The sequence below is a fragment of the Syngnathus floridae genome, chromosome 9, assembly GCF_059516105.1.
Source record: "Syngnathus floridae isolate MCC-2025c chromosome 9, RoL_Sflo_1.0, whole genome shotgun sequence".
NCBI classification, from domain to species: Eukaryota; Metazoa; Chordata; class Actinopteri; order Syngnathiformes; family Syngnathidae; genus Syngnathus; species Syngnathus floridae.
In genome coordinates, this window is record NC_142421.1 from 12,203,548 (window position 1) to 12,217,490 (window position 13,943).

The 13,943-nt window shown below is 44.4% G+C and overlaps 2 protein-coding genes across 7 annotated transcripts; one reads left to right on the top strand and one right to left on the bottom strand.

The window, feature by feature from the left end:
- Positions 1 to 2,050: 2,050 nt before the first annotated feature.
- Positions 2,051 to 5,802, top strand: zc3h15 (zinc finger CCCH-type containing 15). Of its 4 annotated transcripts, none has more exons than XM_088385102.1 (10): positions 2,051 to 2,299; positions 3,056 to 3,157; positions 3,248 to 3,350; positions 3,440 to 3,592; positions 3,658 to 3,749; positions 3,830 to 4,012; positions 4,211 to 4,291; positions 4,370 to 4,561; positions 4,685 to 4,820; positions 5,178 to 5,802. In XM_088385102.1, the coding sequence occupies exons 1-10, from the start codon at positions 2,225 to 2,227 to the stop codon at positions 5,360 to 5,362; spliced, it is 1,302 nt and encodes a 433-aa protein (XP_088241228.1). In that variant the 5' UTR covers positions 2,051 to 2,224; the 3' UTR covers positions 5,363 to 5,802. The 4 variants fall into 4 exon arrangements, with proteins under 4 accessions (XP_088241228.1, XP_088241227.1, XP_088241230.1 ...); XM_088385101.1 differs by having other exon boundaries at positions 2,052 to 2,299; positions 3,239 to 3,350; XM_088385104.1 differs by lacking the exon at positions 2,051 to 2,299 and adding an exon at positions 2,583 to 2,735.
- Positions 5,803 to 5,883: 81 nt separating this feature from the next.
- Positions 5,884 to 10,557, bottom strand: rbm45 (RNA binding motif protein 45). Of its 3 annotated transcripts, none has more exons than XM_088385100.1 (10): positions 10,186 to 10,557; positions 9,244 to 9,366; positions 8,232 to 8,358; positions 7,748 to 8,050; positions 7,551 to 7,680; positions 7,338 to 7,443; positions 7,090 to 7,247; positions 6,808 to 6,883; positions 6,594 to 6,728; positions 5,884 to 6,480 (listed from the first exon to the last, which is right to left on the bottom strand). In XM_088385100.1, exons 1-9 carry the CDS (start codon positions 10,471 to 10,473, stop codon positions 6,612 to 6,614), a joined length of 1,428 nt encoding a protein of 475 aa, XP_088241226.1. In that variant the 5' UTR covers positions 10,474 to 10,557; the 3' UTR covers positions 5,884 to 6,480; positions 6,594 to 6,611. The 3 variants fall into 3 exon arrangements, with proteins under 3 accessions (XP_088241226.1, XP_088241223.1, XP_088241224.1); XM_088385097.1 differs by having other exon boundaries at positions 5,884 to 6,290; positions 10,186 to 10,554; XM_088385098.1 differs by having other exon boundaries at positions 5,884 to 6,728; positions 10,186 to 10,556.
- Positions 10,558 to 13,943: the final 3,386 nt, after the last annotated feature.

The window sequence follows — 13,943 nt, forward strand, 5'->3', positions numbered from 1 at the left end:
ATTAGGTTTTACGTCTGGTTGTTTGAGTTTTGATTTGGAAAAAAAAACATTAGGACACAAAAAGCGACAATAGTCCATTTTCATCAATTAGCGCAGTTTATGTATTTCTTGATAAAGCAAATGAAAAAAGCTAACATGTTCTATTTTATTCATTGATTTTGTAGAAATGATGAAATAACTAATACCTTCAGAAACGCCCACTTTTAGTGAGGAATATGGTCAAATAACTATTATATAAGCAATAATATCATCAAACCATCTGTGTCACTCCAAATCATTAAACCCATCGATCAAATTCCTCGTCCTTTGTCAACAACGCCGCGCGCGCGCCCTGACGTCAGCCTCGTCGTTATTCCACAGATCTAGTATATAACTATATTGTAGCGTTAACAAAGTACCAGGAAAAATGTGGGTTTGGTAAACGGCTCTTTATTTAACAAAACAAGAGTTCAACGAGCCAACAACTACTGAACTGTAACGATAAAAACATATATAAGTTGCTACATGAAATAAAATATATCAAATAACTATAACATAAATAGTTCACCGCCACACGGCCCCAAGCACAGGCGTCGACTTCCATCCCCGGAGGTGGTACTTCCAGCCACGGAGATGGAAGAGAGCTCCAGAGAATAGGACCGGGCGTGCGTAAAAGCCATGTCCGAGCCCCATCCACCATCCCCGGACAGCCACTCGGCCGAGCGCCGGCCCCCGACTTCCATCCACGGAGGTGAAAGAGAGTTCCGTAGAGTAGGACTTGGCATGCGTAAAAGCCATAATAGTTTTTCAAACCTTCTGTGTCACTCCAAATCCTTAAATCCTTCAAACTTTTCGTCTTCCGTGTCACTTACAAACAAAGCCACTCATGATGCCGGTTGTACGTAGGGCCCTTCGTCATCTTCGTTATCCTGTGATCGAATCTTTGTCCTTTATGTAAACAACCGCCGCGCCGCGCTGCTGCCGTCACTTGAAATTAAAATTACAGTAATCCCTTGCTACATCGTGGTTCGTTTATCACGGTTGCACTTTTTTTTTTGAATTTTGAAAATTTGTGAAAAAATTCACATATAAGTCGCTCCTCAGTATAAGTCGCCCCCCACCCAAAGTATGAAAAAAACATGACTTATAGTCTGAAAAATACGGTATCTATCTATGTATCTATGTATCTATCTATCTGTCTGTCCGTCCGTCCGTCCGTCCGTCCGCCCGCCCGCCCGCCCGCCCGTCCGTCCGTCCATCCATCCATCCATCCATCCATCCATCCATCCATCCATCCATCCATCCATCCATCCATCCATCCATCCATCCATCCATCCATCCATCCATCCATCCATCCATCCATCCATCCATCCATCCATCCATCCATCCATCCATCCATCCATCCATCCATCCATCCATCCATCCATCCATCCATCCATCCATCCATCCATCCATCCATCCATCCATCTATCTATCTATCTATCTATCTATCTATCTATCTATCTATCTATCTATCTATCTATCTATCTATCTATCTATCTATCTATCTATCTATCTATCTATCTATCTATCTAGGCTCCAGCACGCCCGCGACCACCGTGGAGACAAGCAGTATAGAAAATGGATGGATGGATGGATGATCACTTCTATGTGGTGATCTAGCTTGTTCTGACAAGTCTCCTGTTGGAATTATTTTGTAAAAAAGTTAGTTGTACATGTTTGCATTAAAAAAGAAAAAAAAAGAAAATTGACCTTCGGGGATTGTTTTGCAGTCATTTATCCAAAATTGAATTGTAACGTGGCCCGCATATCATGTTCCAAAATTCGGACTGATTACCTTATTTAAAAAAAAAAAAAAAAAGTTAGGGGAAGTAATGTTTTTAAACAAGATTCATAATGTATAGAGCACCTTCCTTATCAATTTGATCTAAAAAATACAAATGTTTTTGTTTCCTCAAAAAAATTCTTTGCGACCCCAAACATTTGAACGGGAATGAAGACCGCAACGCTTATTCACCGCGTCATAAATGGCAGTACCCATCATCCGTAGCGTAACAACGTCACAGTGCGACGACACATCACGTGTGTGGGTGGAGCGTCATAGTTGCGGCGCCGCGTTAGCATCAAGTGGCTAATGTGAAGCTGAGTGTTGGCCGGCTGGAAAACATCGAATATTTTCACCTTTTTTTTTTTTTTTTTTTTAAAGCTTGGCTTTTGCAAACACCAGACCTCCACTTAAGACAAAATGCCCCCGAAGAAGCCGGCTCCAGTCGCAGGGAATAAAAAAACGCAAGAAAAGAAGAAGGAAAAAATTATTGAGGTATTTTTTTAAAGAAGGAAATCACGAGTTAGCATGTCAGCGTGCGGCTAGCCGTCGCTGCTAAGGTGCTAGCACGCGAGCGAACGTCCTCACACGAACAGCTCAATGAACGTTATTTCGTCATAGTGTTTTAGTTGTGTCAGAATTACTCAAAGATTTCGTACTAGTACAACTGAGCTAAGATTAGTCCTGTCTCGGCCCCCGTGGAACGCAAACTTGCCAACGTCACCACGACCTGCTGGTCATGACGTCGTGGGTAGCAGTTATACTGCGTTTAAAGTACTTCATCTATAATGTCAGCAAAAAGTAATTCAATTCTGACATACTGTATGCCCTACATTCAGTCGGGGGCTCGTTGGTGGCGTGTCCTCTTTTCTTATTGGTCACGTCGAACTAACTTGAGCCACATCTCATGTACACCAATAACTATAGTAAGGTAAATGGCAATCCTAGTTTCAAAACGTTTGTAAATACTGAGGTGCTCAATTGAAGCAACTACTTGTTACCACATAACTCAACACAGAAGTAAGATTTTCTTGATTTTGAGTAACTGCGGTTTCTGAGTGCTGACCTTTGCCCCACTGCATCCTCTAATGTAGCCCAGGGATTTGGTTTTCCCACCTGGCATTCTGATTCTTTTTATACCTCAAAATGATATCCAGGGTGTGGATTGTACAGTTTACTGTTCTTTGACACAGACATTTTTGTCTTCATTGTTGTTATTGTAATTCACCATCTATTTACTATGTGCTCCAGGATAAAACGTTTGGCTTGAAGAACAAGAAAGGCGCCAAGCAACAGAAGTTCATCAAGAACGTCACGCAGCAAGTCAAATATGGACAACAAAACGCCCGGCAGGTCAGTGAGAAACATTGGCATTTGGCTTTTGGTATCAAATGTGCCCAAAACTCTTGAGTCATGGCATGCGCACATGCGCAGGTGGCTCAGGCGGAGGCCGAAAAAGCCAACAAGAAGACAGACAAGAAGAAAGAGTTGGATGAGCTCAATGAGCTCTTCAAGCCAGTCGTTGCTGCCCAGAAAGTCAACAAAGGTAACACTATTCAAATCAATGTGTTTTTTTTTATTTTTTTTTAATAGAAACTCTGATCGCATACTCTTGTGTTTTTCTCTTTCTTTGAGGTGTGGACCCCAAGTCAGTGCTGTGCGCATTCTACAAGCAGGGCCAGTGCACCAAAGGAGACAAGTGCAAGTTCAGTCACGACTTGTCCATGGAGAGAAAGTGCGAGAAGAGGAGCGTCTACGTGGACGAGCGGGACGAGGAGCTGGAGAAAGGTGAGCAACGGAATAGAGGTTGGTTGAACGAGGACAAAGACTAAAAGAACTTCTGGGCCTCATAGACACCATGGACAACTGGGATGAGAAGAAGCTGGAGGAGGTAGTCAACAAGAAGCACGGCGAGGCAGAGAAGAAGAAATCCAAAACTCAGATCGTAAGATTTGGAGCCGTTTTGTCATTGTGATGCCAAATTTTCACAAACGATTGTAAGAAGGATGTCATGCACTGCGGCAGGTGTGCAAGTTCTTTCTGGACGCCATCGAGAACAACAAATACGGCTGGTTTTGGGTGTGCCCGGCAGGAGGGGGAGATTGTATGTACCGGCATGCCCTGCCGCCAGGGTTTGTGCTGAAGAAGGACAAGAAGAAGGAGGAGAAGGACCAGGAGATCTCCATGGAGGAGCTGATAGAGAGTGAGGTGAGCTAAGCCACTGCTTTGTGTAAGCCAAAATCAAGTCAGTTTACCCAAATGCATGGTCAAAACAAAAAATTATTCAAATTTGTATCGCCAAATATACCGTTGGGTGTAGGACTGACTAGATTTATGCAGTGATAAGATGTTTCGGCCATTATTGGTCAGTCTGTCAAGGTGTTCAAATTATTGTTTGGTCTGCAGCGTGCGGCGCTCGGTGCCAGTGTGACCCGCATCACCCTGGAGACGTTCCTGGCTTGGAAGAAGAGGAAACGGCAGGAGAAGGTGGGAACGCTTTCCATTCACTCCTGGTGATTTTGTCACTGTTTATGTTGCGACTAATGAAGCAGTCATCTCTCCCAGGTGGCCAAAGCCCAGGAGGAGATGGAGAAGAAGAAGGCAGACTTCAAGGCCGGCAAGTCGCTGGTGGTAAGCGGCCGCGAGGTGTTTGAATTCCGACCAGAGCTGGTGGACGACGACGACGCAGAAGCGGACGAGACACGATACTCGAACAGGGGAGATGATGATGATGACGGCGACTATGACCAGGAAAAGGTCAGAGTCGTCGCACAACCAAAGATTAGACACCAATTGTTTGAAAGGCTTTATCTGTTGCATTGAAAAGTTTGTATGTCCTTGCTCATTCGAAAACGCCCCTCGTTTTACGTGTGGCTGCAGGACGACACCATGCAGGTCCAGGACATAGACCTGTCCCGCTTTGTTCCTCAAGAAGTGGATAACACGGGAATCACCGTGGCCGCCGTGGACCGCTTCACTGCCATGAGTAAGAGTCAGAAGATGAACCAGGACAACCGTAAGAAAATGACAAGACTGAGCCACACACAATGCTCTGGCATGTGTGGGCAAGGAGGGACACACAATGGTTGAGTCATTTTTAGCTGCTAAGATTTTAAAATTGTTGGCCGACTTTCAAACGACGAGCGATCCCACAGGGAATGGGGGAAAAGAGTTGTTGCACTTTTGAACATAACGCGTGTTCTGTGCCACCATACGGCAAAAGCAACACATCACACACAAAGGGACAAAGCATTACTTTTGTCTAAATAAGCTCCTCAATTGACAACATAATTCCTTGTTGCCAACAAAGCATCAAGGCCAAAAATAGGTGAGCAAATTGTGAGCTTGCTTTTTTTCTTTTTCCTGTTAATAGAACAGCTAAATGGCGCATGCGGCGGCTCTGATGCCAACGGGCCGTTGGGGGCTGAGGGAGACGGGGAGGCTGGAGGAGGGGAAGACGAGGACGGCGGCAACGTACCTGTGGACGAGAACTTGTTCACCGGGGAAGATCTGGAGGAACTGGACGAAGAGCTCAACACGCTGGCACTGGACGACTGAGCGCGACACGGAGATGACACAGATGGATGGATGCATGGACACTTTAAGTTTTGATTTTTAAGTTGCAGAGACTCTGTAACAAAAGCTCAATCACGTGACCGCCAGGCTCCTCCCCCACTTCCAACTTCTACGCTTTTTTTCCCCCTGCAATGATTGAAATAGTCACAGCGAGGAAATGTAGTGGACGAAACGAACAGCTGTGATTCTGTTCTAAGAAATTATTCTGTTCTTTCACCAAAACTCTACAGTATCCCATGTATACAATGAGCTGCCTCTACGTTAATGTTGCGCTAAAGAGCGATTGGGAAGGAGGGGTCCTCCGGTCTAGGCAGCCTCTCGCAACCAACAGGTGAGTAATGTGACTAAATTATGTTCACTGATGTCATTGAACAGGAATAAAAAAAAAATAAAAGAAATAAAAAAAAAATACAGTGCACCCACATGGTCTCACTTCATTGATTAAAATGTTTTAAAAGTTGTGCACCGACAGGCAAAGCATAGAAGAGAAAACAAAAACAAAGTTCTGCTGTTGATCTGCTGTTTTTATTTTGACTTGGAAAGATGTCACAGCCGGAACACATTTAGACATACAAAAAAAACCTTCAAATTTAAAAAAAAGCCAAGTAAAAATTGCAACTTGAGTCTAATTGCAAAAGACATCGGTTTCATGTCAAAATGTGATTTTACGCCCCTGTGCATTCTACCTACTCACAGCAGCTTGAAATGAGACTTGACTATGAAAAGTAAAGGAATTTATTATAAAAAAGAAAAAAAATGGCCCACTCAAAGCTCACATTGAAGCTCAGGGCAAGGTCAGCGAGCAGATGCGTAAGGTCAGACGGAAGTTAAAGGTCGTGTCAAGAAGTCTCCCGTCCATGTGGGTCGTCAGGTCTGTCAGGTCGGGTCATTTTGTCATGACAACAGTCGCCTGGAGAACGAGAAGCTGCACAGTTACTCATGCACAAACGTCAGCATGTGAATGCAAAACAACGGGGGAGGGGGGGGTCACTTCCTGTATAATTTAGTCAAAGTGATGTTTGCACGAGGCAATAAAACAACTGGGTGCATTACAGTGGTTAGTTTGACTTTTTTTTGTCCCACTTGATCCCTCCTGACCTCTGGAACACAAATAGACGACGCTGCGGCCATTTTGTTTGACCAATACCAAGCTGCACGTGACTTCTTTTGCCATTTCTGAAGATAGTCAAAAAGGCCACCGTGGCAAACTTACCTGCCGGGTGTCGGCGTGCTAGTACGTGCGAAGCCTTTTGTGCGACTCCTCTCTGGGTGGATCTGCCAGCATCACCTTCATCTTCACGCCGTTGACCACACGGCTGTGGAGCATCGCCATGGCCTCATTGGCACACTCAATGGAAGAAGCCGAAACACACTTAACATTTGTAATCGCTTTTTTTACTTTGTTTTTCATTAGACTGGATTTTCACCTGCTTCTCAGCATACTTTGCGTAACCAACATTCCTGCCTGGAACCAAGTGTACCTCTATCAGGGAACCGAAGCGGCTACAAACAAACAAACACACCAGTTAAAAAAAAAATGACCAGGATCTTGGCCCACCCTGGTCAAGGTGCTTGAAATATGAGAACTATCTCTCAGCGTGCTTCAGTACAAGTGAGCGAGCGGCTCTTGGATCAGGCTGCGTGCGTCCCTTATGAAGCCTCCAAGCTCGAGTGACTATTACGAGCGATTGGCCGCGTGGGGCACTTACCAGAAAACGTCCTCCAGCACGTCCACAGGCAAAGGGGCAGGGCTGAAGACCAAAAACAAGCGCTCCTTTGTCTTGCTTTCGGGTGGCGCATGTTTCTTGGGTGGCGGCAAGCTGACGTCCGTCTGTATCCGGGACACAGGAGGCGGCCCGGCGAATCCCTGGCGGGAGTGAGCACCATTTGTCACACTTGAAATGGGTGATTTCATTTGTACATCCACATGGAGAAAGGCAGAGCAGTGCAAATGTACCAAATGAGAAGTGGCGGATTTGATGCCTTGGCTGTTGGGGGCTCCGTTCCACACCGATGACATCACCTGGGTGGCGACAAACTGCATGGCCATTCTACCTACTGAGCTAAACACACACAAAGTATACGTCAATAAGCTGTCCCCTTATTTCAGCCCTGCCAAGAAGTGTCAGCCATCTTGGTGGGGTTCGACGTTTCTTTGTTGGGGCTTTACCCGCTACGATCTTCTCCGTCATCCATAAAATTGACAATCAGTCTGTTTCCTGGCGGATATTCAAATCCGTTCAGTTTGTCTTTGGCATAAAGTGCTGAGCCCAGGTTGCTGTAGCGAATCATGGCGTGCCCTGCAAGCACACCAATGTAAAACCATGCAAAGAATCATGATGTGGCCCAACACCCAGCCATCCCCACCTTTGCTCATTCCGTACGCATCCCGCTGCAGCTCGCAGTATTCCATCCCTGGGATGAGGTCAAACAGCGCAAAAATCTGCTCCTGGGTCAGCGCGGCGCGAGTTGACACCATTAGACAGCGGGTCAAATCGGCGCCGCCACGGTAGTCCATCATGGGGTAGCTGACGGGTTCGGACATGTTGAAGGGGTACACGGTCATGGAATCGGCGCCGCCAGAGTAGTCGCTCCTGGTCGCCATGTTGTTGTAGTCTTCGGAGGAGTAGGATGCTTTGCTGCGAGGCTCTGCCAGAATGGCCCGGTATGCTGCGGCAAAGGCCACGTGCACGCACGTCAATACACGCTGATAGCTAAGTGATCAACTAAACAAGTGGGGATTTCACAATACAGACGTAAAACGGGTGGAAACCAAGACCAGATTGTCATCATGGTGACATTTTTCTAATGTCAACTTTGTCAATAAAAGTTGCAAAAGAAGGGGTCTTGCCTTTGTCGCAGTTCTCGATGGCCAAGGCGGCTTGGGAGGGTTTGAAGTACCTGACGTAGCCCAGACCTTTACTCTCTCCTGTCTGCTTGTTCTTGATGACGACGCAATATTCAATGTCGCCGTACTCCTGAGGGAACGCCAAAGACGGAGATAATCTCTTTATTGGGGGAAAACGATGTCAACAAACAACAGCCTTTTGCAGCCCTTGTGAAGACTACCACCACAACTTTTCTAGAGATGCAGACACAAATAAATCCCCAGCTAAAATAGTCACAGAATTTTATCTTTATAACACAGTGAATAATCACGAGAACTAATTTTCAGAAACAAAAATTTCATGTCAAGGTCTGATTTGTGAACATATCACAGCAACATCCCTCAAGTATTTGGCTTGTTTCGCTCCAAACCCTGGGTGGGGGAAAAAAAAAAAGGTCCTGACCTATTTGACTTTTAAAATAAAACCTTGATAGGACCTTTCGTCAGAATAACAAAAAAAAAGTACTGACTTGGCTGTGCCGTTTTAACTAAGCTAGAGTTTCAAAATGTTAGGGTTTTTCAGATTATCCTTATCGTATGATTATGTTGGAATGCAACCGGTAATAAATAACCTAGGTTGTCCCATCCTACACAAGGTCGTAAAACACCCCCTGATATGTTTTGACTAGAGGACAAGGGCTTTCTCTATTCAGTCCACTCTTACCCCCACCCTGTTTCTCTTAATAAAAATGCTCTTGCAGGAGCCGAGAGTCAGACCTCCATTCGAACATCGCTGTACGCACAGCGACGAATGGACTCTCCACCTGCAGGTGTCTAAAAGGACTTACTTGTCTCCCGTGTGGTTCTTGCAAAATAAGTTGGAGTGAGTGAATTTCTAACAGCCTATTTTCCTAAATGCAGGAGGGGCAAGTTTAAGCATTGTCAACAAATGCCTTCATCTGTCCAAAACATGTACATATGATGTGAACGATTTGCTATGTTCATTTCTACGTAAGCCCCAAGTGGCAGCACGTACCTTAAAAGTGTCCCTCAGGTCTTCCTCAGAGAAGGTTTTAGGGATCATGACAAAGATCCTGGTCAGTTCTTCATCTTCCACGTCTCTGTGGCTGGACGACGAGCGCGACTGGGCGATAAACACCTACAGCGAGACAACAAAGGATCATTGTTCATCAATGTTATTATATAGTATTGCAGTGTGATACTCTCAAATATATATAGTATATTACTCATACAAAGAGGAAGCCAGTTTCAATCTATTCAGTGAAGTTATCACTTAATATTATTCAGAGAAGGTGGCAATGCTATTTTAACACCTTAAGTGTGTGTTCATGCCACTTCAGTTACAATTACTCATTAGTTAGAGACAATTCAAAACTTTCTGAAATAGTCCTTCAAATATTTCCAGAACGCTGCAACACAGACACACACCTCATATTTTGTGGATCCATTACAGTAATTCAGTGTGGTTCTATTAAATTAAGCAAAAAGTTACAGTTGCAAAAATGGGGTTTGAAATCATGGTTCAAAGGCAGAATTGCACACATAAAAAAAAAAAGGTAGCGTTTGAAAGTATGGGTTCGAGGTCACACTGAGCTCATTTAGCCTCTACAGCTAAAGGACTGTTGGCATAGTTGTGTCACGTGTGTTGGGTTTAAAGAAGACATTCCATTAACTAGTTTTTAAAATGTATTTGCTGCCTGCACCAATCTACATAGCATCGTTAGAGAAGTAGGATGTTACGTAAACCCGACAGGCAAGATCAGAGTGCGCAAATATTACAAAACAAGACAAATAATTAATCATTTGAAAAGACTCATTGATATTTAATTTCCAAATATTTAAAAAATATATCAAGATAAATAAATTATTAGCTCTGTTACACTGGCATAGGTGCTAACTGTTCGGGCATATTGAGTGACCGCAGTAATCCGGGCTAAATATTATTGTCAGTTCCGACCTTGATGGGTTTGGTTCCGTCAAGCATAGCTTTTCCGTGCATTTCTTCCATGGCCAGGCAGGCCTGAGACGATTTGGCGAACTTGACGTAGCAAATGCCTTTGGACTCTTTTGTCTGCTTGTCTTTGACAACCCACACGCCCTGGACGTCGCCAAACACCGAGAACCGCTCCCGGAGCTCCTCTTCGGTGACTGTGCGACTGGCCACCAGGAACAGGCGGCTGTTGGGAGGGTCGTCCAGGTTCCAGGTTTCCGTCGATTGCTTTGTGCTTGAGTGCGACTCGTCCATCTTGGGTTCTCCTCGGACTTCTTCTTGGCCGCCTTTTCCTTCTTGTTTCCGATTTCCACCAGTGTAAAGGCGTGGTGGCCCATTACTGCCCTCCTCAGATGCTATGCTTCAACTACAATTACAAAATAAAACAATGAAGCTTTACAGTACTCAGGGCTGTCAAACTCATTTTTGTCATGTAATCAATCATAGTTTTCATATGAGGGCCATTTTGACTGTCAACGCCATACATGATTCTACAGTATAGGCTACACAAAAAACTGATGAATAAAAAGTTTGGAAATGAGAGACAAGTAAAAATTGCTCAAATATTTTAAAAAGATGCATGGCAATAAAAATCGAGCAATATCTATTTTTTAAAAGTGAAGACAATTTGCACTTTTAGTATTGACACATGAAGTTCATGCAGAATTTGTCTTTGCAGGCCACATAAAATGATGTGGCTGGCCATATTTGGCCCTAATACGCTCTAGTTCCCTCATCCTGACTGGTCCACGAGAATCCAGACAGCCGCTGTCAGCATGGGTGTCAGCTAACCACCTCCCCAGCCGGGGAGGGATGGGGGGGAGGGAGCAAAAACACAAACTGCAGCCGAATCGGCCACTACAGGTTAATTAAAGGCCATATCATAAAAATGTGTCTTTAAACGTGTCTTAAATGTTTCTACTGGGGTAGCAGTTCTAATATGCATTGGTAGGGCATTTCAAAGCACTGGAGCCCGAATAGAAAATGCTCTAGACCCTGCAGACATTTTTTCGGCCCTCGAGGTCACTAAAAGACTAGCGTTTTGCGAGCGGAGGTTACGGGACGGAGCGTAAGGAACAATTAAGTCAACGAGATATGAAGGCGCTAAGCCATGCAATGATTTATAGGTTAATAGGAGGACCTTGAAGTCACATCTTAAATGGACCGGGAGCCAATGTAAGTTGGCTAATATTGGGGTAATTTTCTTGTCTGTGTGAGCAGCCTTGCAGCAGCATTTTCTACTAACTGTAGACTTTTGGTACTGGACATAGGAAGATCAGAGAATAATGTGTTACAGTAGTCCAGGCGTGACGTAATAAACGTACGTATAATAGTTTCCGCATCACCAGTCGAGAGAATCAGACGAATTTTAGCAATTGCCATTGTATTCCTTTGTTCAGAGAAGGAGAAAGGAACACAATGGCTATGGTAAGTGAAGACACAAGGAACACAATTCAACGAATCATATTACGGAGGTGAAAAAACGCAATTCTAGTTATGTTCTTTATGTTCTATTTACAAAGTACTGTCCAAAATCCCCTCCAAGAGTATGGCAATGCAACATGTTGAAAAAGCAGCATTTGAAGGGGACAAATAGAAACATAAAACATGAAAAACATGAAAGTCAACAAGCGTTAGTGATAGTATCTAACTTTTGTAGGCAGCGGCGTTGTTATCGTTCAACCATTCCGATGACAATGCAAAAGTTACACAAATGGTGAAGAGACTGCTCTTTGAAAGCATATTTGTCTACTTTTTTATATTATTATGCTTTTTTATGAACAAGAGGGGTTTTTCTCTGCGTCATTAATTATTATTTTTTTTAAATTGTCCTTGATTCAAGATTCAAGAGTTTTTATTTGCCATGTTTGAGCACATGCCTGGAAGTAGATAAGCCTATAAAATGCCAAACGTTAAATTAATTCAGGCAAAAAAGTGACTACACACAAGTAATCGTTTCTGGAGGCCTTTGCCAATTATGAAATCGTCCAAACTTCAAAAGGGAGAGTTGAATCATGAATGTGATTGTTTTTCATGTACTATGACAGCCAGTGGCAAAATGCCCTTTTCTGGGTGTTCATGGAAAATACTGAACCTATCAAGCTTCATTCTAGACCAGGGGTGCGCAAACCTTTTGACTTGTGGACCAAATTGGCTTCTACATTTTGACCGGGGGGCCGAACCATGAACAGATGGATGTAGTGTTCGTGTGAAGTAATATAAATGACATGTAAAGGTCAATGCATAAAAGGTTTTGGCCTTTAGTAGGTAGTAAAGCATGGATATTCAAAAAATGCTTTTTGAAAACAAATTGTCACGCCCGTGCCAGAGCACGCTCAGCCGGCACTTCACTCGGCCACACCCCTTTCGTTACCGTAATGTCTGTCACCTGCTTCCTCTTGTTACCCTGTGTATTTATGCCCTGCCCGTGTGTTTCTCCCTGTCGGTGTCTACTGTTGTGTCCATTCCTGTTCGTGCCCAGTGTTCCTGTTCTTGTCATCTGGTTTTCCCTCGGTCTGTCTGAAGGCTCACTGTCAGGATTTTAACCTTGTCCAAGGGGACTTCATGTCGGTCGGTCTGTCTGTTTGTTGGCCCCTGAGTCTCCCTCCCGTCTGTGTCGTCGGTTCCCCACCTGCCTCCCTTCCATCTCCCTTTCCCTTCAATAAATCCTGGTTCAAGCTGCATTTGGTCGCCCTGCCTCAACTCATTCTTGACACAAATATATTAGCAGCATTAAAAAAATATTTCACCAAAAAACTACTAGCAGTGATTCTCATTAAATACGACACTGTTATTATGAATAACAGTTTCCATCACTTAAGCGCCTGCGGGTCAGATTTATGAAAGATGTTTATCTTATGAGGCAAAATCACATCAAAAAGCAAACATTCTGACCAAATACATCATCTTGAAGAATCACTGAAAGAATACATCTAAATAAAGTAATAAAGAAATCAAAACGGCAACACGATGACGGACACTTGTGAGTGTGCACCGATCTTTCTGACACGACTTCCGGAAGTAGATGCGCCCCCCCCCCACCCCCCCTCAAAAAAAATGTTTGATAATACAATTTATTCAGGCTTGGTGGGCCGAATTAAACGGGCCGTAGTTTGTCTATGTCTGATCTAGACCAAAGCTGAACGTTGGAAATGTGTGGCTTTGATGGTGGTTGCAACGGAGGCGCCTGACGTCATACCCACTTGGCCAGGAGGTGGCGGAATCTTCTGCACGCGGGAAGTCTGCCCTGCTCGGCGGGCGGCCCGACTGACCTAAGGCCGTCCGCTTGATCCCACCTTTCGCTGGAGAAGGGGGAACGCGGCTCGGGTGTCAGAGTAACACTGTGTTGTGCAACCCTTTTTTAAGAAACTTACGCTGCAAGTCGAATGGTCTCATAAACTTTGACTTCCAATTTGGTCATCAAAAACTGTGACTTCTTTTCCCAAGTAAATATCACCCGCACCACACATTTTTCAGTGTCATGAGACGCTAATGCTGCAGCCACAAAACAAGGTGTGCACTCACCCTTGGGCAGCTTGCAGATGTAGCGCTGGAGATAGTCACATTTGTAGTCATGTCAGCGACCACCATCAGTCGGCCGCATCTCACCGCAGTTTTGCTCGCCTTTGTTGTTGACTGGCTGATCGGGGTACCAAGCTCTGCAAGAGTGAAAATGTTGGGTACAGACGTAACAGTTTGAAACTAACTTATCCAGTCATGTTTGC